General features: G+C 41.5%; 1 protein-coding gene across 1 annotated transcript in view; it reads right to left on the minus strand.

The window, feature by feature from the left end:
* ASAH2 (N-acylsphingosine amidohydrolase 2) overlaps nucleotides 1-7878 on the minus strand; it is a 66139-nt gene extending 58261 nt beyond the window's left edge. The window contains exons 1-3 of the mRNA XM_068961778.1: nucleotides 7743-7878; nucleotides 3630-3829; nucleotides 1882-2031 (exon numbers count right to left, since the gene is read on the minus strand). Coding sequence (XP_068817879.1) covers nucleotides 1882-2031; nucleotides 3630-3829; nucleotides 7743-7878 — 486 coding nt within the window. The remainder of the gene's footprint in view (nucleotides 1-1881; nucleotides 2032-3629; nucleotides 3830-7742) is intronic.
* Nucleotides 7879-26007: the final 18129 nt, after the last annotated feature.

Genomic DNA, 26007 nt, shown 5'->3' on the forward strand with positions numbered 1-26007 from the left:
TCCATGTTCCCAATGCAGGGGGCCTGGGTTCAGTTCCTGATCAGGAAACTAGATCTCACATGCTGCAAGTAAGACCCAGTACAGCCAAATAAATAAGTAACAACAAATATTAAATAAATAAAACTACCCAATCAAGTGTCATTTCCACTGCTCTTTTGAGTTACTCGCTATAAGGGAGTTGCTCTGTCATGAGGATATGGACAGTGGGGAAATGATCAGTAGCCACGAGACTGGATCATCCTGAAAGTGGATCTTTTAGCCTACTTGAGCCTTCAGATGACTGCAGCCTCTGCCAACACCTTGACAGCCAGCTACCCTAATTCAGAATCACCTAGCTAAGCCAGCTCCGAATTCCTCATCGACAGAATGGTGAGATAAAACAAGAGATGTTCATTAAGTCCCTGTTTGGGAGGAGCTATTTATTACTCATGAATAGATAACTATAATAAACCATTGTCCTTTATTCCAATAAATTAAAGTTATTTGCGTATTTCTGGTATAGTCCTTCCTCTAATCCCCCAACCAGGTAGTGAGTTCATCAACATGGCTTATGATTCATTTAGCTGTGTGCCCCCTGAAGTGACCAACAAAGTATCTTGCAAAAAGTCAATGCTCTCCAAGATAATAGAATGACCTCCTTTTAAGAATGTAGGCTCTGGTACCAGGCATATATATGCACTCAGAATTCAGCTCTACCATTTGCTAACTGTGTGAACTTTGGAAAGTTCTCTAAGACTCAGTCTCTTTATCTATAAATTGGGGATAACAACAGATCCACCTCATAGTTGTGTTAAGTGCAGGGCTTGGAAAAGCACTGCATTCTCTGCTCAGCATGTTTCCACAGATGTGAGAGGTTCCCATCCTACTCCCCATAAGTGGGTGACACTGGAGACATGTTTTTAAGCTCTCGCGTCATCCCTCCTCTGGGCTCCTTCACACAGCCCTTTCACACAAGAGGAGCAAGTCTTATTTGGTGAGACTGGTAGAACATGACACTGAATAGTGGATATTTGATGGATAATAGTGGATATTCTGGATGTTCCAGACGCTCCTCTTTCTCACATTTGTGAATATGTGAGAAGACGCTGAGAGTATACTTTCTTTCTGTGTCCTGATCCTTGGAGAAAATATAATTGGATCAGGGTCTAGAAATTGGCTGAGAGACAGACTTGGAAGTCCATCTGTCTGTCACTATTTCTCTCTTCCTCCTTTACCCCTTGCATCTTACAAGCTGCCTGCCCAGGACTCCCAGGTACCTTGCTGCTGAGCTCAACTTTCCCACAGTGGGGTAACATGATCTAAATTGGGGGGAAATCACAGGCCCTGTGATATTCTACAATACAGTTTAGAGATGAAGAGGGTTAATGTTGTATTCTCCTTTATTATGGACATTTTCAAATATGTACACATCAGAATAGTACAATGTGCCTTTCACCCAGCTTCAGCAATTTATGGCCAATTTCATCTTAGAGTTGCACTTGCATTCTCTTTCATTCCTTGCAACTATTTTCAATTGTCTAAAACCTTGAAGGAAGGGTTAGTAATTAATTGGCACTCTCAGACTTCTAAAAAGGAAGATTAAATGACAGTGTACAGGAAAGTAACGTGGGACATAATAAGCTTGTGAAATATATTGGCATTAATAATGATGACAAGCCGTCAGCAGTATGGAAAGCAAGTTCCAACCAAGCAGACTCACAATGGAATAATAAGGCTCATCCTCCTCACTTGATTATCAGCTGGATTGTCAAGAGCTTATAATCCTGAGGGTAGTGGAAATTCACTGGGTGAGAAACCCAGGAGAGCTTCGTTACTTAGTTAAATTCACCTGCAGGCTTTGCCTTTAAACCACGGCAACTCTTTCTCACCCCAATCACTTACCTCCAGCCTGAGTCGCTGGGATACCATGCCTATGTCGATGCTGACAAACACTATGCGATTGGACCCATCCGGCTCCGCCATGATGAACGCACGACTGTACAACCTCGTGAGGATGCCCCGTGCATACTGGCCAGTTTTGCTGAAGCCCATCTAAAGAGGAAGAGAGCATCAGACCACTCCTCACTTCTTCTCATTCCCCTGCTACCAGAAGCCAGGCACAACCCCACAAGAGACTACATAGGCAAAGAAAAGCAATCCACTTGACACCATGGATTGTGTGAGTGAGACAGCAAATGTGTTTCCAAGAGTAAAGCCAACATCACACACAAAAAACAGTCTTTACTGTTCTGTATAGATAGAGGCAAAGTAATGGCCGGGTTGGAAGAAGCTATTCGCTGGCCCGTGGACAAGGCAGGAGCTGGTGTGACTTGGGGATTGTGTTATAATGCTGGAGACCTTTCAGGGTTTTTCTTTTCTTTGAAACAGGATCTTTTCTCGAGCCTATGTAAGGTACTACAGAAGGAAATACTTCCTCAAGTATCATCCTACATTTCCAGGAATACCCTGAAGACTGAAGGCCTCTTCACTTTGGTTTTCTGGTGTGTGGGTTGTTTTTTTTTTGTTTTCGTTTTTTTTTTTTTTTTCCTAAAGAAAATGGTTTCTTTAGGACACAGTTATCTTTACTGAGGGTACCTCACCCTGGCTTTTACAGTGTTGTCCCTCCCAACGTTGTAGCCCACCAAATACATCAATCTTAAACCCCTTCTCTCACCGTGTCACAAAGCGCACCCATAAAAGCTGCACCCAGGTCTCCAGCATGGTCCCTCTACTGCTTGCTTATCCCTCATGCAAGTGCTCATTTAAAGTTTACATTCCAGAGTCACTTTTCAGAAAGGACAACTAGGAATAATTTCTAGAATCTAAAGATTATTTGGTTGGAGGGGGGAAAAAAATCCTATCAGGAAATCTCATGCTCTGATTCCCTAGGAAAGGGTAGCTAGAAGTGTGTGTCTAACATCACAGCCTGGAGGTTGCATGCCAGCAGCCCACAGGCCATCTCTGGCCCTAAAAAGGGTTTTACTTGGCTAACACAGTGTTGGCCCACACCAGATTTCCGGTTTTAACTAGAGTTGCTTACATTTTCCAACAGAGAGATTTAAATCCTCAGATTTTCAATCCAGGAACTTTTTCACTCTCTCTCTCTGTCTTTCAGTCATGTCCGACTCTGAGGGTATCTTCTCAACCCAGGGATCAAACCCCAGTCTCCCACATTGCAGGCAGATTCTTAATCTGTGTGAGCCTCTAGGGAATCCCTGGCTTCTCTTTAAAAAACTGTAAAGTGAGGCAGCCCTAGTTTCACACTCTTACATGCCAATGACCAGCTAAAACCACTCAAACTTTCTAGTTGTACCCACTTTCTGTTGCCGCCCACACTTAGGATTTACTAGACATTTATCTTATATTGGCCTGCTTCAGTCATTTAGGGTACCTGCCCATCCCCTGTAGTATCAGAGTTTGCCCACTCTGCCAATTTCATTCATAAAAAAGGGCCAGTTGAGTTTACAAGGGAGTTGTGGTTAAGTAAAAAATCCCTCTTCCTTATAGTACAATATTCAAAACGTTAGATAGCCGTGAAGTCAATACAAATGGAGAAGATTAAGACATAACAATTAGCGATAAATGCAGGGTATTGAACAAATAAAATCATTTGTTTCACAGTCTCTTCAAGGATCCCATGATTTACCTACCAAATTGATATCTGATACTTGTCCTGTGCAGTCAGCTCGCCCAACACCAATATGGTAGCCACTGAAGTTCTGAAACAGGGTAGTCTTTGGGGTGCTGGGTGTTGGAGATACCTGGGTAGTTGTGGGGGCCCGGGAGGGTGTTGAGTTTTGAGGGGCTGCAGAGACCTGGGTAGCTGGAGGGCTCTGGGTGGATGGAACACCTGAATCAAAAAAATAAGATATTTAAGAAATTCTAACCCATGCACTTGGCCTCAGTTAGGACACACAGATTCAGCTTCTTAAGGAAGAATCTCTGTATATTTTCTTACATGCAAGATACACTGTGAGAAACATCCTAGGAACTTGGTTTATATCATAATCCCAAGGAGGATCTTTTTCATGGCTCAGAAATGTTTCAGCCTAACAATAAAGGCCTCTGACAAATGTCCTTCAACTTCTCCCTCAGGCTGTTCCTGTTAAACCTGTAGCCCTTCATTCACTCACCTGGCACTTCTACTCCAGCCAGACAAATCAGGCACCAGGTTCCTGGCACACAGTCTATTAAACCTGGCCTCTGGGTTCTAATATTCTCTCCATCCAGAGACCTTACTCCTCTCCGTTTTACCAGTCAATCTCCACTACATGTTAGAGTGGTTCATTTCCACCCTACCCAAATCCAGCTCAACTCCTTACCTCCAGGATGTAACCCCACTGTCTCTACCCTGCTCTAGATGCTTTATGCTTAATGCAACCTAGATCTTTTATTCTTAAAAGGTCTTCTAGATCTTTAATTCTTAATGCCAACTTAAATTATTGTATTTAAGTCCCACCTTATGTTAACTGTTCTCATATCACCATATAGGTATGCACATTAATATATATACCCTATATTAACATCACACACACATCCCAATATAAGGGAGGCAAAATGGGATAGAGACTAAAAGGGCAGATGTGAGAAACAACTGGGGTTTGAAAATTAACTCTACCTTTATTAGCTGAATAAATGACTTAACCTATTTTACCTCAACTTTTTTCATCTATGAAGAAAAGTAACATAACTTTCTCATAACATGAATCATCTCCTACTTACTAGAGTTTATTGACAATTAATATCTTAATATATAGTCAAAATTTAGAACAATGGCTGATGGCTGACATATAGCTTCAGTTTTATTTACACATTTAGACATCTTATATATTTCATTTTGTCTGTTTCTACCTCAGACAACAGCCAGGGTTGGTCAAAGCAACACACGTCAGTGTTACATGCATCAGTGGTCAGAAAGTACTTAGGCAAGAGATTGACAGCAGACTTCTTCTGGGTTCCAGAATTCTGGAACTCAAGAAAGTTTAGAGATCACATCATCCAATCACCTCCATTTTACTTATAAAGAAACTGAAACCCAGAGAAATGATTTAACCAAGTTTCCATAGAAAGCATATGATGAATCAGGTGCCCAATCAGACCCTCCAACTCAGAATCAGCTGCTCTTTCATCCCCATTCTAAGCGCAGTTAGAATCCATGCCTTCCTACCCCTAAGCCCAAGTATTCTACGAAACATCAAGTATTGCAAGGAAGGAAAATAGGCACCTTTGCTACTGCCTTATGGATACCAGCATAGAAATGTGGTGCAGGCCAATGCCAAATCTAGTCACATAGCCACGGGGCTTATTCTCCATCTCGGAGTTCAGATGTCTAAAATGGTGCTAAGGCTAGCACCTAGCTTTATGGGAGTTTTGTAGGAATTAAATGAGAAATTTACATAGAATGCTTACTATTTGCATCATAGAAGTTATTGTTTATTGAAGGATTGCTTCGCATCAACCACTATGGCAAGCATTTTAGGTAAATTTCTCATTTTATCTGCCTGAAGTGCAGGAGATTTGGGTTCAATCCCTGGGTTGGGAGATGCCTTGGAGAAGGAAATGACAGCTCACTCCAGTATTCTTGCTTAGAGAATCCCATGGACATAGGAGCCTGGTGGGCTAAAGTCCATGGGGTCACAAAGAGTTGGACACGACTGAGCAACTAAACACACCTGTACACTAAATGAAAATAGCTGCTAGTATTTTCACTATTACCTCTCTGAGCCTCAGACTCTAGATTCTCTAATTTTAGAACAGAAAACTAGGTTAAGTCCTATGGATTCTTTCATTTCTAGCAATAATACTCATTCTGTCCACTGCCAGAAAAGAGGATCTCTGTTTCTCTGGGTTTTCAGGGAATCTGAAATATGAAGACAGGTAGAGAACACACTGGAAAAGAGAAGAGGCCGCAAAAGAGAAAACTGAGCTGAGAAACACTGCCTGTTTCTCCACTGGGCCTGAGGACAGCCCTCTCTCCTCCCTCCCTGCCTTTTGTTGGAATGCATTTGCTTTATAACCTTGTGTTAGTTTCTACTATACAGCAAAGTGAATCAGCTGCATGTATACATGTATCCCCTCTTTTTTTGGATTTCCTGCCTATTTGGGTCACCACAGAGCACTGAGTAGAGTTTCCTGTGCTACACAGTAGGTTCTCATTAGTTATCTATTTTATACGCAGTAGTGTTTATATGTCAATTCCAATCTCTGGAATCTAGAAAAATGATAGAGATGAACTCGTTTGTAAAGCCCACCCTTTACTTTGGTCAAAGCATTCAATCCCCACCTGTCTTTTGTACTGTTGATTAGTTATTGTTGTTGTTCACTCACCAACTCATGTCTGACTCTTTGCAACCCCATGGACTAGAGCATACGAGGCCTCCCTGTCCCTCACTATCTCCCGAAGTTTGCCCAAGTTCATGTCCATTGCATCAGTGATGCCATCCAGCCATCTCATCCTCTGATGCCCTTTTCTCCTCTGCGCTCAAACTTTCCCAGCATCAGGAACTTTTCCAACAAGTTGTCTGTGAGCATCAAATGATCAGAATACTGGAGCTTCAGCATCAGTTCTTCCAATGAGTATTTAGGGTTGATTTCCCTTAAGATTGACTGGTTTGATCTCCTTGTTGCCCAAGGAACCCTCAGGAGTCTTCTCCAGCACCACAGGTCAAAGTCATCAATTTTTTGGTGCTCTGCCTTCTTTATAGTCCAGCTTTCACAACCATATGTGACCATTGGGAAGACCAGAGCCTTGACTATATGGACATTTGTTGGCAGAGTAATGTCTCTGGTTTTCAACACACTGTCTGTCTGTCATAGCTTTCCTGCTGAGAAGGAAAAAATTGGAAAGTATCTAAACTGCCTCCCCCAATTTCTAGCTTTCACTGAAAACTCAGGAGAGTTGAGTCCATGTGACAACATGATAACAAACAGTTGGCACTCAGGAGGGGCTGTGGACCCTCTTCACCAGAAATACACCTGCCCCCACTGTGGGCCACCTCCCCTCATTTATGGAACTTGACTGACCTTCATAGCATTTGAGTTCAAGATCCCGTCTCTAAAGTTTCACAGACTAATTGACATTCAGCAGGTCTTTCCTTCTCCTTTTGCCCCCCAGGAGAAGATGATGCCAGAAAGAAGGCAAAGAGAAAAAGAAGAGACTCAGGAGTCACTGGGCCTTGAAGAATCCTAAGCTGTACTTAGATCAATGGAAAAGTGAAACAAATAAGTGCATGTCAGAACACCACACTGGCAATTTGGGAGCAAAGGTAAATTTGATAAAAATTGCTATCATTGCATGAAGAGCAACTGATGGAAAGGTTACATGACCATCCCTTGGTGCTTAAGTGTACAGTGAACTGCCCTATTATCAGCAGACACTGTTTCTTGCCTTGGTGTTCCCCATAATGAAGAAATTTCCTACTGGCTAGGAATAGCATCGGAGAAGGCAATGGCAACCCACTCCAGTACTCTTGTCTGGAAAATCCCATGGACAGAGGAGCCTGGTAGGCTGCAGTCCATGGGGTCACTAAGAGTTGGACACGACTGAGAGGATTCACTTTCACTTCTCACTTTCATGCATTGGAGAGGGAAGTGGCAACCCACTCCAGTGTTCTTGCCTGGAGAATCAAGGATGGCAGATGGAGAGGGCTGTCCTCAGGCCCATAGATGGGCTGCCGTCTATGGGGTCGCACAGAGTCGGACACGACTGGAGTGACTTAGCAGCAGCAGCAGCAGCAGCAGCAATAGCATCTAAGAGTACTCACGATACTTGCCTGTGTGATTCTCAATAGTCCCACTGGTGATAAACAACAGACTGAGAAGAGCCACCGTGATCCCTGTCATCATCACAAGGAGGAAAATCAGGAATATTTCGAAGCTGGAAAAGGTGCGTTTGGCCATTTTTTCCGAGGAGAAGCAAGAGTCAGAAGGAGAACTGTGAAAGAGACAGGTAAAAGAATAACAAAATACACAGGTTTCAAGCTGCAAAGGCAAAGATAACCTAGCTCTTTCATAGAACAGATTGTACCAGGAATGCCACTAGGTCCATGTCCCATATCTCCCATGTCTTCATGGAAGACATGACTAATCAATTACAGCACTCTGCGATGAATTCACATGGGGTTTCCAAATGCTTTTCAGCACAGTGCTCATCTTGGAAGCCACCACCCGTCATCTGGCATTGACAACAAAGCTAAAACATATATGTACTCCTAGGATACATCATACTGCTTTCATTCACGGCAGTGGTACTCTCTGTATATTGCTCTAGGCTGAAGCATTTCTGCCAAGGATAACTGAGGTACTCACATGGCTTGTACTTGTGAGAAAGCTGATTGAGGTTAGGGCCGTACTTTGTGGCCATGGTTAAATAACTTGTCAACAAGTAGGTGAAACACATAACTCTGGCCTTTAAACCTCCTGTCCTAACTTTTGATTTCTACCCAAATAGAAAACAACATGGAAAAGGAGACTGGCATCTCTGATCTAAAGCCAGGCATTTGTAAAATTTCTCTCTTCAGTGATTGGAAGGATCCCACACATTTTGCAAACCCCAAGTCAAAGGATGAGGATAAAGAGAAGGCCATTGTGTGCTACAAAAGCAGAAAATGTCCTTACTGATTCATGAAGACATTTTAGGCCTCAAATTCATCACAGCTCAGAGGGACTAGAGAAGCTTCATAAATATGCGAATTATGCAGGTTCACATGATGCAGTAGGAGAAAGTATAATACGGTTACAAATTGGGTTGTGAGGTCTGGTGTCAGAGTTCAAATCTCACGTCTGCCACTTACTAGATGACCCTGGGAAATTACGCCTGACACTGAGCCTCAGTTTCCCCGTTTGTAAATAGGGATGTGGCAATGATACTTTTGGTACCTATCACATAGTTTTTATAAGAATGAGATGATGCAGTTATACTTTGTTACGAGGAATGTAGTAAGTGTTCAGAATGTTAGCATTTATCAATTAAAACCAATCCAGTATTGTAAAGTAAAAAAATTAAATTTAAATTAAAAAAAAAGCAAAGGCTCTGTGCTCCTCACTGGCCTAAGAGAGTTTATATGAGACTAGTATTCAAGAATCACAAATCCAAGGTGGGAACTTCAGAATCTATTTTCTTAACCTTAAGGAAGCTTGTGTAGTAAGGTGGGACTAGAATCCCAAGCCTTGGGTAAGATGGTGCTACCCCCAAGAGCTGTAAATTGGCAACAATCAGCTGTGTTTATTATGGCCCAATTTTTCATTTCAATTTGACTTAGTCAACAAGATGAAAGATAAAAGGTGACAGTTTATCTGTAAAAATAGAACCTATATTTACAAATATGAAATTTCAGGCTTCCTTTCAAAATATTCCATAATATATGGCAACACTGAGCCAGCATTCCTGTGCACCAGGAGTTTTGTAAAGCTTGTCAGCTGCTGTTCCTTTCAATGGGGCAGCCCTTCTGCAACCTGCCACTGTCTGTACCCAGTGAGCCTTATCTATATGGTCTTTGTCATCATTTTATTTTGCAACCCTTGGACTAACGGTTAATAAACAGTCTGAGAGCAAACACTTCAGAGGTAGTGCTGAACTGGGAGTGGGTGAAGAGCTCGAAACATCTTCTTGTACTTCCTGGTGGTTTGTTAGTAGGCATTCCTCTACCATTTATCACCGCTGCAGTCAGTCTCACCACCACCGGTAGGGACATCGTCAAATTTCGGGCAAAACGACTTTCACTCTCAGCCCTGAGTCAGAAAGTACATCTAAGCTGTGCATCTAAAATTTTGATAACTCAAAGCAGTTTGCTAGTCAGTTGCTGTTTGTTTTCAGTAGCAGACTTCAGACCTTGCAAACCTAGTTCTTACTTAAAGCTTTGGTTCCTATGAGCCTTCCTGCTAGCTGAGATAGCACAAAGGAGGCCATTAAAAATGGTCCAGACTGGCAGCTAGGCCCCTCAACCCTAAAGCATGTATATGCAGATCACATGCGGAAATGAGGCTCCACGGTAAAAGCCTATGTAATAGACATGATATAAAATATGTATATGCGTGTGTATACAGATTTTTTTTGCTACTTTTGCTCTGCTGAACTAATTGTCACCACTGACCTTTTACACAAGTCAACAGTGGCACTTGATTTAACATTAGAGTTTACTTCTTATGTGGATTACAGTGATATATCTCATGTATTTCACCACTCTATTTAGTTCCCCAAATTACCATCAACATATTGGGTTGGCCAAAAAGTTCATATTGAAAAACCTGAATGAACTTTTTGGCCAACCCAATGTTACCCTTTTTTTTCAGCACACTATCCTTCAAAAATGATCAAAATCTGAATGTAAACATGAAGCCTTATACCTTCATGTATAAGAGAGCCTTATACCTCTCTCATAAGAGCCTTATACCTCTCTCATGAGAGCCTTATACCTCTCTTCGAAAGGTAAATGTGCCTTGGAGAGCTGAACCAGTGATCATATTTTAAAGGACTGTTATACTTCCGTGGTGGTCCTGTGGTAAAAAAAAAAAAAAATCTGCCTGCCAATGCCAGGGGGCATGAGTCTGATCCCCTGGTCCAGGAAGATCATAAATGCTGTGGAGCAACTAAGCGCATGTGCCACCTGCACTCTAGAGTCCATGAGCTGCAACTACTGAGCCCAAATGCCCCTAGAGCCCATGCTCTGCAACAGGAGAAGCTACTGCAATGAGAAGCCCGTGCAGTGCGACTAGAGAGTAGCCCCCACTCACTGCAATTTGAGAAAGCCCACTCACCACAAAAAGTAAGTAAATAAATAAATGTTTAAAAATAAAGAACTGTACATTTTCAAATACTTCCCACTTAATCCTGCAAGGTCAATGGCAAGGCACTAATGATCCAGCAGCATGTCACTTGCCATATCACCCTGAGGTCCCCTATTTTTCAGGACTGCAACAGTAAAAAGTAGTGTTTTGGCAAAAAGTTTTCCAAAGCTAAGAAAACCAGCTGTAATTAAGATCCCTGAGACAAAATGATTCAAGATCCCTCCCTCCAAGAAAATGCAGGCATTCTTACTGACTCAACCACTCAGATGAACTTCTGTGTCCTGGTAAAGCAAATGGTGGCCCAGAATCTTGTCCTCCGTCCCCTGGACCACTGCTCAGTTGAGACTTCTCAGCACTTTCTGAAACCTACCGAGGAAAGATCTTTACAGTTATGTCCAAGCAAGTTAAGAGTTCTTGTTAGCACAGTTTTGTGGGTTTGGTACTTGGAAGAGATTAGCGTATTGATAACAAATAGCTTATTAGCAAATTCTCCCCTGGCACAGCCTGATACTGAGGAACTGAGCTGCAGAAGGCCTGCCAGGCTGAAGGTCGTTTCAGATTTCAACACAACTCTTTCAGCCCATCAAGATCTGTGCGATAGCTCTAACCTGGATCACACACACACAAAAAGTACCCATTTTATTTATTTACCCATGGTCATTCAACCAATTTATCAAGAGAGAATGATAATGTATGCTGGACCTTAGTGTGGGCTATGGGCCCCACTAGGCAACATTTACAACAATTTCAAGACATTTAATTTTTTTTACATCATTAAAATTTCAAAACATTACGACCTCATTTTTGTAAAATATACAATATTTACAATATTTTGCAAAATATACAATATATATAAAATGTATAATACTTATGTGTTGATCATAAAGACTGTAAAAAAGTATAGCAAAAAAATATTAAGAAGCAATTATCTGGTGAAAAGATCATGAGTGAGTTTTGTTTTCAACTCTTTGGTTCTTGGCATTTTCTATAATAAGCCATGTAGCTTTTTTGTAAATGTCTATCTTACCTCATCTCAGAGAATGTATCCTATATAACAGCATGAAGTTAATCAATGGCCCACAAAAGACAGACAAGAAATAGACCAAAGTTCTCCTTCTTTCCTAGTAAATGCATGTTGTTCAGGAAGCAATTTGAAGACCACATAGGCTGCCAAGTTTTACACAGAGTTTTAAGAGAGACCAACTCCAAAGTTCTGATGGAAACACTAGATTTAAGTGCTTTCAGATAGGACATTTAGTAATGTGTCTTAGCTACCTCTTTGCTACAACAGAGGGGAAAAGCTAAACTATGGTATTAGATAAGATTTTGTTTTCCCTTTTCATGCTTATTTATGTTTGTTGCTTGACACCAAGAATTCTGAGACCAAATCTAGCTAACTTAAAGATAGGTGGGGAAAGAGAAAGAAAAAAATTTACCAGAAGCCCAGAGGGAAGCTCTATGTGGCAGGAGCTATTGAATCGTCTCTTCAGGGCATCACCCTCAAGATGGATGCATACCAACTGTGTTAGGTCCTTCGATTGCTCCACTCTGGATTTAGTACCTAAAAGACAGCATCTGCCTGACTTAGCTCAGATCATATACCTGTATATATACCTCCCCATCCCCATATTCCACTGAGGGGATATTTAACAAGACCGTACCCGAAGAGGGAAGGCTAGTTCTCCAAAATATAATCAAGGTACAACAGAAACAACATACCCACTAGTGACCTGGCATTAGACTTCCTTCTCCCATCCTTCTCTCTTATGGGGGAGGCCTTCTACACTGGCCCTTTGATCTAAAATGTGGTCTCTTCAGGACCTCTTCAGCCATCTTTCTCTCTGTAATATGGAGCCACGCCATGATCGTTCCCACTGAGTCTAGCAAGATGATCCACAGTGGAGTCAGATAAGATCACTTTAACCAGGGTGTTAGAAGATAATCATGGCATAATGTATCATTTCTCCCATACAACAGTTGAATGCCCATACCAGAACACTAAGAACGTGAGAATCAAGGAGATTCCAAGCACTGTGACAGAGTCAGTGCAGGAAAAATGTTGGGCCAAGGAGATTTGTGGCGTCCAGCAAGACACTGGGCTCCAATAGTCAGCAATAAGACTATCTCCGGGTGAGGGCAAAATGTAATCACTGTGAATATTTTGTGCATGTATTTTATTTCTGTCTGAATGGCCACACAGCCGTGATCATATAGTAGTTAGTACTCCGCCTTGTGAATGGCCAGACAAATCCTGTTTGCTAGGATAGGATGGCTATCCTTTTCAATTCATCACCCCAAGACACTCACTTATCTTCTACCCATTTTACAGATGAGGAAACACACAAAAGTTAAAGAGCTTCCAGAACAGGAAAGGATGGTTAAAAGTGAGCATGATTAAATAATAATTATTCTAGGATGTGAACCCAGGTCTCCAGATTCCCAGACAAGACCTCTTGCTTTTCATCAAACTCTTGCTGTCTACCACACTCCCACCCTGGCCCTGGCATTGCAGCCTCTGGGGATAGATAAAGTCATGTGTTCACTCCTCATTAGCAGATGATGAAGCTGACCATGCCCTCTGTCTCTTAACATCCTGACACTGAGGGAGACTTTCCCAAGTGCCCAACTCCTAAACCATTAACCGATAGTTATTAACACTATGAATTTTCTTAATATTTTACTTATGCCTGTGGGGTAGGGGCCTTAAAAGGTTTCAGGCTAATTTCATATGCTCCATGCTAATGGTCACATCCTTTTTCATTCTTTAATTCTTGGAATAATTGAAGAATAGCTTATTTTTAAAAAGGAAAGTTATGACCAACCTAGACAGCATATTACCCACTCCAGTGTTCTTGCCTGGAGAATCCCAGGGACGGGGGAGCCTGGTGGGCTGCCGTTGTGGAGTGGCACAGAGTCGGACACTCCTGAAGCGACTGAGCAGCAGCAGCAGCAGATAGCATATTAAAAAGCAGAGACATTACTTTGCCAACAAAGGTCTGTCTAATCAAGGTTATGGTTTTTCCAGTAGTCATGTATGGATGTGAGAGTTGGACTATAAAGAAAGCTGAGCACAGAAGAATTGATGCTTTTGAACTGTGATGTTGGAGAAGACTCTTGAGAGTCCCTTGGACTGCAAGGAGATCCAACCAGTCCATCCAAAAGGAGATGGTGGATAGTCCTGGGTGTTCATTGGAAGGACTGATGTTGAAGCTGAAATTCCAATACTTTGGCCACCTCATGCGAAGAGTTGACTCATTTGAAAAGACCCTGATGCTGGGAAAGATTGAGGGCAGGAGGAGAAGGGGACGACAGAAGATGAGATGGTTGGATGGCTTCACCGACTCAATAGACATGAGTTTGGGTAGACTCCGGGAGTTGGTGATGGACAGGGAGGCCTGGCGTGCTGTGGTTCATGGAGTCGCAAAGAGTTGGATATGACTGAGTGACTGAACTGAACTGAAGTATTTCATATAACACCCAGATTGTGGTCTCCATGGAAAATGATTCAAACTGTTTTTCAAAATTATGAGACAATTGGGAAAATGTGAACACTAACTAGCTATTTGGTGATATTAAGGGATTATTATTTAGAATGTTAGTGAGATAATGCTTCTGTGATTATGTATTTTTTGAAATCTTTATCTTTCAAATACATTCAGTATCAGGTTTTTTTGTTTTGTTTTGTTTTTTGTTGCTGTTGTTGTTGTTGCAAAAGGAAACAATACCATAAGTGCAAAACTCAGATCAATGGATGGGTGATAGACAGAGAGGACAGATGGGAGAACCAGTGGAAGGGAAGTCAGCTGTGCTCTTTAATATGCCAGTGGACAGCAGAGAGGCAGTTTAAAGCCCTGCAGCAGATACTGTGGCAAACTTCACTCCACACCCTTTCTAGGCCCACCTGTGTGCAGAGGCTGGATCCTCATTTGCCTTGAATGCCAGATATAGTTTAGGTTTTGCCTTTCAGAGGCACTCATGTGAGATCTTGATTCAGAACTGAGCTACTTGGGGAGAAAGGGCATGGGACATCCATCTTCCTAGTTTATGGCATGGCGGCATGACTCTGAGCTGCTTCCTTATTCCATGACTATGACCAAGACAGCCCATCCCTAACCAGATCAGTTCTGCATTTTAAGTTGGTGGTGGCGGGGCCGGGAAGATGTTCCTAGAAGCTCAGTCTCAATTCTCTGTCTTCAACCTTCACAAAGATTTTGCAAGTGACCTCTCTCCCTTCATAAAGCCCTTTCTTCTTTAGCTAACAGGAAGGGACTCTGTTATCTCCAATAAAGAACTCATCTAAGCTAAATCTCACAAGAATGAGTAATGGACCTCTTTGGAGAATATGTGCATTGGACACGGTGTATGCCAAGCCACCTCTGGGAACACTTTTAAAATTAAAATTGATGAGCAGTTTGGCACAATGAACTTTTCATTATGCTGGCAAAGAAATTAATTTTAAGTACACAGGGCTAACATAGTGATACCTTACCACTTTATGGGTTTTACAAAGGACTGAAAAATCCCTCTGAACCCAAAAGCAGTCCCATCATCAATTGAGTGATGTTTTCACTTGTCGCAGCTGAATCTCAACCTCAAACCACAAGGAATAGCAGAGAGAACAGAGTTCTTTCTGTTCCAAACTGGAGAGAATGTTTATTGATTTCCTTATGTACCCATCATATGTTAAACCTGAAAATACAACTAAGGAATGTTATTCCCTTCAGTTGGGAGCCCAAGTTCTATAAAGGAGGTTCCAGCTCTGACCATAGTGGGAGGAAGGTTGCATGTGATAGAGGAGCTCACCATAGCTCTCCTTCCCCTAGGAATTTCCAAACCCATATTCCCAGGCATGTTCACAGGCTTCCCAGGTGGCACCAGTGGTAAAGAACCTGGCTGCCAGTGCAGGAGACATAAGAGATGTGGGTTCGATCCCCGGGTTGGAAAGATTCCCCAGAGAAGGAAATGGCAACCCACTTAGGTATTCTTTCTTGGAAAACCCCATGCACAGAGGAGCCTGGCAGGCTACAGTCCATGGGGTCATAAAAGAGTCAGACATGACTTAGCTTAGTCAGAAGCAACTTAACATGCACACACATTCCCAGCAATACTGACAGTACTGCTTTTCTCAGACAAAAGGGTAGAGAAACTATTCCAAGTCTACAGAGCTCCTCTTCACAAATATACCCCAGTCCTACTTTCAACAGAAAGGGCAAAAGATAAACAGAAACATTGGGGGTATGGAAAAGATTGTAATTCAGAATCTAAAGATTGAGGCTTTTTTCTCAGTGATCTTTATCCCTCTAAGTTTCATTTTCCTTGTGTGAAAAATAAAGACTAACACAAAAATCACCTGATTAATATAGGTATTTTTTTTAAGTTCTTTGCTAACTCTACAGCATGATGCATTGAGTTATTAAATTGAATGTGGGGGGCGGTCCTAAGGTGGCTGAGGGATAGGATGAGGAGACCACTTTCTCCCCCACAAATGCATCAAAAGAACATTTCAACGCTGAGTAAACTTCACAAAACAACTTCTGAATGCTGGCAGAGGACATCAGGCACCCAGAAAAGCAGCTCATTGTCTTCAAAAACAGGTAGGAAAAAATATAAAAGATGAAATAAGAGACCAAAGAGGCAGGGAGGGAGCTCCGTCCCTGGAAGGGAGTCCCGTTTCGGGAAGGGGGTCTTAAAAAGAAAGAAGTTTCCAAACACCAGGAAACACTCTCACTGCCGAGTCTGCGGCGAGCCTTGGAAGCACAGAGGGCAACATAACAAGGAGGAAAAATAAATAAATAATTAAAACCAACAGATTATGAGCCCAACAGGTAACTCCCCCAGTGGAGAAGCAGCACAGATGCCTGCATCCGCCACTAGCAAGCAGGGGCTGGGCAGGGAGGCGCGGGCTGCAGTGCTTTTTAAGAATCGGGCTGGAATGCCCCAAGTGTAACCAGAGTGAACTAACTTGGGCTAGCAAACCAGACTGTGGGATAGCTACTATGGGAAAAGCTCTAACATAAGACACCGCCAGGACTGTGCACAGAACAAAGAGCGGAACAGAATTAGCCAGCTGTAGACCATCCCCCTCCAGCGAGAGGCAGCCAGAGATGGAAGGGCCGGAAGGGGGCAATCGCAGCCCCAGAGAGACGTTACCTACCAAAATGCAAACAAGCTCCTTTGCTAACTAAGACTTCTTGGGGTTCTGGACAGTCACCATCCACCTGAGAAGGGGCGTCCATGGCACACCCAGAAAACTGAGCAGCAGGGACGGGAAAGGCGATAAGTAGCAGTGACTGTGCCAAATACCTGAGCTACTTGGACCTGGGAAGGGCATAAAATGCAGGCCCAACCGAGTCTGCACCTCTGAGGACTACCTGAGAGCCGAGCCTGAGCGGCTTAGACAGGGGAGGTGCATGCAGCCTGTGGCCAGCCTCAGATGGTTCCAGCGGAGCCACCCAGAGCCTGAGCTGTGTGTGCCTTGAGCGGTGGCAGGCCCAGCGTGGCTGACACTGCGAGCACACACCAGTGTTATTCGTTTGCAGCGTCCCTTCCTCCCTACAGCACGACTGAAAAAGTGAGCCTAAAAAAATGTCCACCACTGCCCCCCTTGTGTCAGGGTGGAAATCAGACACTGAAGAGACCAGCAAACAGAAGAAGCTAAAACAAAGGGAACCACACTGGAAGTGACAGGTGCAATAGGTTAAAACCCTGTCGTTAGTACCGACTACATAGGAAGGGGCCTATAGATCTTGAGAAATATCCAAGGAACTATCCGAAAATGAACTGACCCCACACTGCCCACAACACCACCAGAGAAAGTCCCAGATATATCTTTACTATTTTTACGATCATTCTTTTTTTTGTTTTGTTTTGTTTTTTCTTTTCTTTTACTTTTTTTAAACATTAATTTTTAAGTCCTGTTTCTCCTTTAATTTTTATTTTTATAACCTACTATTACTTTTCAAAAAAAAAGACCCTATTTTTAAAGCAAATGCCATATATATATTTTTTGTGGTTGTTGTTGTTTTAATAATTCTTGTGACTGTTTTTTTTTTTTTTTCCTTCTTCTTTTCCTTAATATTGTATTTTTGAAAAATCCAACCTCTACCCTAGATTTTTAATCTTTGCTTTTTGGTATTTGTTATCAATTTTGTACCTTTAAAAACCCAATCTTCAGTACCCATTTTTACTTGAGAGCAAGATTATTGGCTTGACCACTCTCTCCTCCATTGGACTCTGCTTTTTCTACACCAGGTTGCCTCTGTCTCCTCCCTCCCCCTTCTCTTCTCTACTCAACTCTGTGTATCTCTGTGTGTTCCAGATGGTGGAGAACACTTAGGGAACTGGTTACTGTCTGGATCTCTCTCTCCTTTTCATTTCCCTCTTTTATCCTCCTGGCCACCTCTGTCTACTTCCTCCCTCTCCTCTTCTCTGTATAACTCCATGAACATCTCTGAGCAGTCCAGACTGTGGAGCGCACATAAGGAAGTGATTACCGGCTAGCTTGCTCGCTCCTCTATTGATCCCACCTCATCTCATTCCAGTCACCTCTAACTCCCCTCTCCCTCTTCTCTTCTCCATGTAACTCAGTGAACCTCTCTGGGTGTCCCTCACTGTGGAGAAACTTTTCATCTTTAACCTAGATGTTTTATCATTGGTCCTGTATAGATGAAGAAGTCTTGATGCTACAGTAAAAATAAAACTGAAAACCAGAAGCAGGAGGCTTAAGTCCAAATCCTGAGAACATCAGAGAACTCCTGAATTCAGGGAACATTAATTCATAGGAGCTCATCAAACGACTCCATACCTACACTGAAACCAAGCTCCACCCAAGGGCCAACAAGTTCCAGAACAAGACATACCATGCAAATTCTCCAGCAACATAGGAACACCCCTGAGCTTCAATATACAGGCAGCTCAAAGTTACTCCAAAACCACTGACATCTGATAACACATTACTGGACACTTCATTGCACTCCAGAGAGAAGAAATCCAGCTCCACCCACCAGAACACTGACACAAGCTTCCCTAACGAAGAAACCTTGACAAGTCACTGATACAACTCCACCCACAGCAAGGAAACTCCATAATAAAGAGAACTCCACAAATTCCCACAATAGAGAAAGACCACCCCAAATGCAGCAATATAACCAAGATGAAGAGACAGAGGAATACTCAGCAGGTAAAGGAACAGGAGAAATGCCCACCAAACCAAACAAAAGAGGAAGAGATAGGGAATCTACCTGATAAAGAATTCCAAATAATGATAGTGCAAATGATCCAAAATCTTGAAATCAAAATGGAATCACAGATAAATAGCCTGGAGTCAAGGACTGAGAAGATGCAAGAAAGGTTTAAGAAGGACCTAGAAGAAATAAAAAAGAGTCAATATATAATAAATAATTCAATAAATGAGATCAGAATCACTCTGGAGGCAACAAATAGTAGAATAATGGAGGCAGAAGATAGGATTAGTGAAGTAGAAGATAGAATGGTAGAAATAAATTAATCAGAGAGGAAAAAAGAAAAATGAATTAAAAGAAATGAGGACAATCTCAGAGACCTTCAGGAAAATATGAAACACTCCAACATTCGAATTATAGGAGTCCCAGAAAAAGACAAAAAGAAAGACCACGAGAAAATACTTGAGGAGATAATAGTTGAAAACTTCCCTAAAATGGGGAAGGAAATAATCACCCAAATCCAAGAAACCCAGAGAGTCCCAAACAGGATAAACCCAAACCAAACACCCCAAGACACCCCAAGACACACTTTGTAATCAAATTAACAAAGATCAAACACAAAGAACAAATATTAAAAGCAGCAAGGGAAAAACAACAAATAACACACAAGGGGATTCCCATAAGGATAACAGCTGATCTTTCAATAGAAACTCTTCAGGCCAAGAGGGAATGGCAAGACATACTTAAAGTGATGAAGGAAAATAATCTAGAGCCCAGATTACTGTACCCAGCAAGGATCTCATTCAAATATGAAGGAGAAATCAAAAGCTTTACAGACAAGCAAAAGCTGAGAGAATTCAGCACAAATGCTAAAGAATATTCTCTAGACAGAAAACACAAAAAGGGTGTATAAACTCGAATCCAAAACAATAAAGTAAATGGCAACAGGATTATACTTATCAATAATTACCTTAAACGTAAATGGGTTGAATGCCCCAAACAAAAGACAAAGACTGATGGAATGGATACAAAAACAAGACCCCTATAAATGTTGTCTATAAGAGACCCACTTCAAAACAAGGGACACATACAGACTGAAAGTGAAGGGCTGGAAAAAGATATTCCACGCAAATAGAGACCAAAAGAAAGCAGGAGTAGCAATACTCATATCAGATAAAATAGACTTTAAAACAAAGGCTGTGAAAAGAGACAAAGAAGGCCACCACAATGATCGGATCAATCCAAGAAGAAGATATAACAATTATAAATATATATGCACCCAATATAGGAGCACCACAATATGTAAGACAAATGCTAACAAGTATGAAAGGGGAAATTAATAATAACACAATAATAGTGGGAGACTTTAATACCCCACTCACACCTATGGACAGATCAACTAAACAGAAAATTAACAAAGAAACACAAATTTTAAATGATACAATAGACCAGTTAGACCTAATTGATATCTATAGGACATTTCACCCCAAAACAATGAATTTCACCTTTTTCTCAAGTGCCCACGGAAACTTCTCCAGGATAGATCACATCCTGGGCCATAAATCTAAACTTGAAAAATTCAAAAAAATTGAAATTATTCCAAACATCTTTTCTGACCATAATGCATTAAGATTAGATCTCAATTACAGGAGAAAAACTATTAAAAATTCCAACATATGGAGGCTGAACAACACGCTTCTGAATAACCAACAAATCACAGAAGAAATCAAAAAAGAAATCAAAATATGCAGAGAAACAAATGAAAATGAAAACAAAACAACCCAAAACCTGTGGGACACTATAAAAGCAGTGCTAAGAGGAAAGTTCATAACAATACAGGCATACCTTAAGAAACAAGAAAAAAGTCAAATAAATAACCTAACTCTACACCTAAAGCAACTAGAAAAGGAAGAAATGGAGAACCCCAGGGTTAGTAGAAGGAAAGAAATCTTAAAAATTAGGGCAGAAACAAATGCAAAAAAACAAAAGAGACCATGGCAAAAATCAACAAAGCCAAAAGCTGGTTCTTTGAAAGGATAAATAAAATTGACAAACTATTAGCCAGACTCATCAACAAACAAAGGGAGAAAAATCAAATCAATAAAATTAGAAATGAAAATGGAGAGATCACAACAGACAATACAGAAATACAAAGGATCATAAGAGACCACTATCAGCAACTATGGAGAAGGCAATGGCACCCCACTCCAGTACTTTTGCCTGGAAAATCCCATGGATGGAGGAACCTGGTAGGCTGCAGTCCATGGGGTCGCTAAGAGTTGGACATGACTGAGTGACTTCACTTTCACTTTTCACTTTCATGCATTGGAGAAGGAAATGGCAACCCACTCCAGTATTCTTGCCTGGAGAATCTCAGGGATGGGGGAGCCTGGTGGGCTGCCATCTATGGGGTCACACAGAATTGGACATGACTGAAGTGACTTAGCAGCAACAGCTGCAGCAATTATATGCCAATAAAATGGACAACGTGGAAGAAATGGACAAATTCTTAGAAAAGTACAATTTTCCAAAACTGAACCAGGAAGAAATACAAAATCTTAACAGACCCATCAAAGCATGGAAATTGAAACTGTAATCAGAAATCTTCCAGCAAACAAAAGCCCAGGTCCAGACGGCTTCACAGCTGAATTCCACCAAAAATTTAGAGAAGAGCTAACACCTATCCTATTCAAACTCTTCCAGAAAATTGCAGAGAAAGGTAAACTTCCAGACTCATTCTATGAGGCCACCATCACCCTAATACCAAAACCTGACAAAGATGTCACAAAAAAAGAAAACTACAGGCCAATATTGCTGATGAACATAGATGCAAAAATCCTCAACAAAATTCTAGCAATCAGAATCCAACAACACATTAAAAAGATCATACACCATGACCAAGTGGGCTTTATCCCAGGGATGCAAAGATTCTTCAATATCCACAAATCAATCAATGTAACTCACCACATTAACAAACTGAAAAATAAAAGCCATATGATTATCTCAATAGATGTAGAGAAAGCCTTTGACAAAATTCAAAATTCATTTATGATAAAAACTCTCCAGAAAGCAGGAATAGAAGGAACATACCTCAATATAATAAAAGCTATATATGACAAACCCACAGCAAACATTATCCTCAGTGGTGAAAAATTGAAAGCATTTCCCCTAAAGTCAGGAACAAGACAAGGGTGCCCACTTTCACCGCTACTATTCAACATAGTTCTGGAAGTTTTGGCCACAGAAATCAGAGCAGAAAAAGAAATAAAAGGAATCCAAAATGGAAAATAAGAAGTACAACTCTCACTGTTTGCAGATGACATGATCCTCTACATAGAAAACCCTAAAGACTCCACCAGAAAATTACTAGAGCTAATCAATGAAATATAAAATCAACACACAGAAATCCCTTGTATTCCTATACACTAATAATGAGAAAGTAGAAAAAGAAATTAAAGAAACAATTCCACTCACCATTGCAACAAAAAGAATAAAATACTTAGGAATATATCTACCTAAATAAACTAAAGACCTATATATGGGCTTCCCTGGTGGCTGAGAGGTTAAAGCGTTTGCCTGCAATCCAGGAGACCTGGGTTTGATTCCTGGGTTGGGAAGATCCCCTGGAGAAGGAAATGGCAACCCACTCCAATATTCTTGCCTAGAAAATCCCATGGACAGAGGACCGAAGAAATATACCTTGTTCATGGATCAGAAGAATCAATATAGTGAACATGAGTATACTACCCAAAGCAATCTACAGATTCAATGCAATCCCTATCAAGCTACCAGCGGTATTTTTCAGAGCTAGAACAAATAATTTCACAATTTGTATGGAAATACAAAAAGCTTCGAATAGCCAAAGCAATCTTGAGAAAGAAGAACGGAACTGGAGGAATCAACCTGCCTGACTTCAGGCTCTACTACAAAGCCACGGTCATCAAGACAGTATGGTACTGGCACAAAGACAGAAATATAGATCAATGGAACAAAAGAGAAAGAAGCCCAGAGATAAATCCACACACATATGGACACCTTTTCTTCGACAAAGGAGGCAAGAATATACAATGGAGTAAAGACAATCTCTTTAACAAGTGGTGCTGGGAAAACTGGTCAACCACTTGTAAAAGAATGAAACTAGATCACTTTCTAACACCATACACAAAAATAAACTCAAAATGGATTAAAGATCTAAATGTAAGACCAAAAACTATAAAACTCCTAGAGGAGAACATAGGCAAAACAATCTCTGACATAAATCACAGCAGGATCCTCTATGACCCACCTCCCAGAATATTGGAAATAAAAGCAAAAATAAACAAATGGGACCTAATTAAAATTAAAAGCTTCTGCACAACAAAGGAAACTATAAGCAAGGTGAAAAGACAGCCTTCGGAAAAGCAACTGACAAACAACTAATCAAAAATATACAAGCAACTCCTGCAGCTCAATCCAGAAAAACTAAACGACTCAATCAAAAAATGGGCCAAAGAACTAAATAGACATTTCTCCAAAGAAGACATACAGATGGCTAAGAAACACATGAAAAGATGCTCAACATCACTCATTATCAGAGAAATGCAAATCAAAACCACAATGAGGTACCATTTCACTCCAGTCAGAATGGCTGCAATCCAAAAGTCTATAAGCAATAAATGCTGGAGAGGGTGTGGAGAAAAGTGAACCCTCTTACACTGTTGGTGGGAATGCAAACTAGTACAGCCACTATGGAGAACAGTGTGGAGATTCCTTAAAAAACTGGAAATAGTACTGCCTTATGACCCAGCAATCCCACAGCTGGACATACACACCGAGGAAACCAGAATTGAAAGAGACACGTGTACCCCAATGTTCATCGCAGCACTGTTGATAATAGCCAGGACATGGAAGCAACCTAGATGTCCATCAGCAGATGAATGGATAAGAAAGCCGTGGTACATATACACAATGGAGTATTACTCAGCCATTAAAAAGAATGCATTTGAATCAGTTCTAATGAGGTGGATGAAACTGGAGCCGATTATACAGAGTGAAGTAAGCCAGAAAGAAAAATACCAATACAGTATACTAACGCATATATATGGAATTTAGAAAGATGGTTAACGATAACCCTGTATGCGAGACAGCAAAAGAGACACAGATGTATAGAAGAGTCTTTTGGACTCTGTGGGAGAGGGCAAGGGTGGGATGATTTGGGAGAATGGCATTGAAACATGTATGATATCATATATGAAATGAACCACCAGTCCAGGTTTTATGCATGATATTGGATGCTTTGGGCTGGTGCACTGGGACGACCCAGAGGGATGGTACAAGGAGGGAGGAGGGAGGGGGGTTCATGATTGGGAACTCATGTACACCCGTGGCAGATTCATGTCAATGTATGGCAAAACCTATACAATATTGTAAAATAAAGTAAAATTTAAAAAATAAATAAATTGAATGTGGATGCCCAAGTGTGGCAGATTCTGTACCTTTGAAACCTTATAGCACAGTCGTTTTCCTGGTGCATTCCTCAAGCTTGGTTCTATAGATCTCCCTATTAGAGTTTGACGTACTCAGCCTTGGGGAAAAGTAGGTTTTTGCTATTTTCAAAACTTCCAGAGGACTTTAAAATTTAGATAAAATTGGAATCGCCAAACTTCCCTACTTCTCTACCATTAGATAAACAGTGTGGAGCTATATTACTTGGCAGAGCATTTGGAAATTTTTCTGATGATTTGTCTCTTTCCAAAACCACACATACGAATCTACTGCCTTTGGCAGTGACAAATTTTACCTGTTTGCCATACAAGATTATGAAGGCCGATTGGAGGAAAGTGGGCTACAGCTGCATTTATCATGATGATTTCAGGGTTAAAGGACAATATCTTTGATGTAATTTTTCCTTCCCCATAAATCTCAGATGCATAGCATCTCCCACCTGTACTGTACACTTGTGGGGAAAAGTACCTCACTGTCCTTTTCGTTGCTGTTGAGGTTTTGGCTGCACCTCACCACATCCGGGATCTTAGTTCCCCAATTAGGGATCAAAATTGTGCCCCCTGCATTGGGAATGCAGAGTCTTAACCACTGGACCACCAGAAAAATCCCAAAACAATCCTTTGATAGAACTTGGGGGGAAAAAGGACCGAGAGAAACAGAAAGCAACTTCCTTATCAAAGTCCAATGGGACTCAACACTCTCTAGGCCCAATGGGAGCTTGACACTAAAGCACATTGTCAGAACCTCCCTGGTGTCCCAGTGGTTAAGAATCCCCTGCCAGTGCAGAGAACATAGGTTCGATCCCTGGTCAGAAACTAAAAGTGCCACAACCCCTGAGCCTGTGCACTCTAGAGCCCATGCTCTGCAACTAGTGAGCAGCTCTCCACTGCCTTAGAGAAAACCTGCCACTAGAGAAAACCTAAACAGCAACAAAGAGCCCATGAGCCAAAATGAAGACCCAGCATAGCCAAAACTAAATAAAAGTAATTTTTTTTAAAAGAGAGATAATCTTTTTTTTTTTTTTAAGTACACTGTCTTTCTTGTGTTGAGCAGAACCAGCCTGAGGAGGAAGCTTGCCTGGTGAAAACTACGGTCTCCCCTGCCTGGAGCAAATATACTTGAACCATTCACAGAGGATTTCATCCCCCCTCCCACCCACCACCCACCCTTGCCTTGGATCAGCCAAAATGCAAACAGAAAGGAAAGCAGGCCATCCCCATGCTATAGAGCAAATGCATACCAATCTCATGCTCTTTCTTGCTGCAGTTTGTCCGACTTTTCCCCAAGGATAACCCACTGAAGATCCAGGGGAAAGAATAAAAAGTTCTTACTCATGTGTTCTACCTGGAGTGATAAAATGTCTGCAGGAGAACTTAACATTGTAGGTTTGTCATCGATTTTGGATGGTTATAAGCTTAGGTTGCCTCTGAGATAGCCAGACTCAAATGGTATGGCCAATGAATTGAGAGGGGTATCTGTCTGATACTCCCTCCACTGTGTGAGGTCAGAACCTAGCCTCATTGTGAACCAGAAGCTGAGGAAGGGTTTTGATCCTGAGAGGCTGAGATTAGGGTAGGGA

The sequence above is a fragment of the Capricornis sumatraensis genome, chromosome 23, assembly GCF_032405125.1.
Source record: "Capricornis sumatraensis isolate serow.1 chromosome 23, serow.2, whole genome shotgun sequence".
Lineage (NCBI taxonomy): Eukaryota > Metazoa > Chordata > Mammalia > Artiodactyla > Bovidae > Capricornis > Capricornis sumatraensis.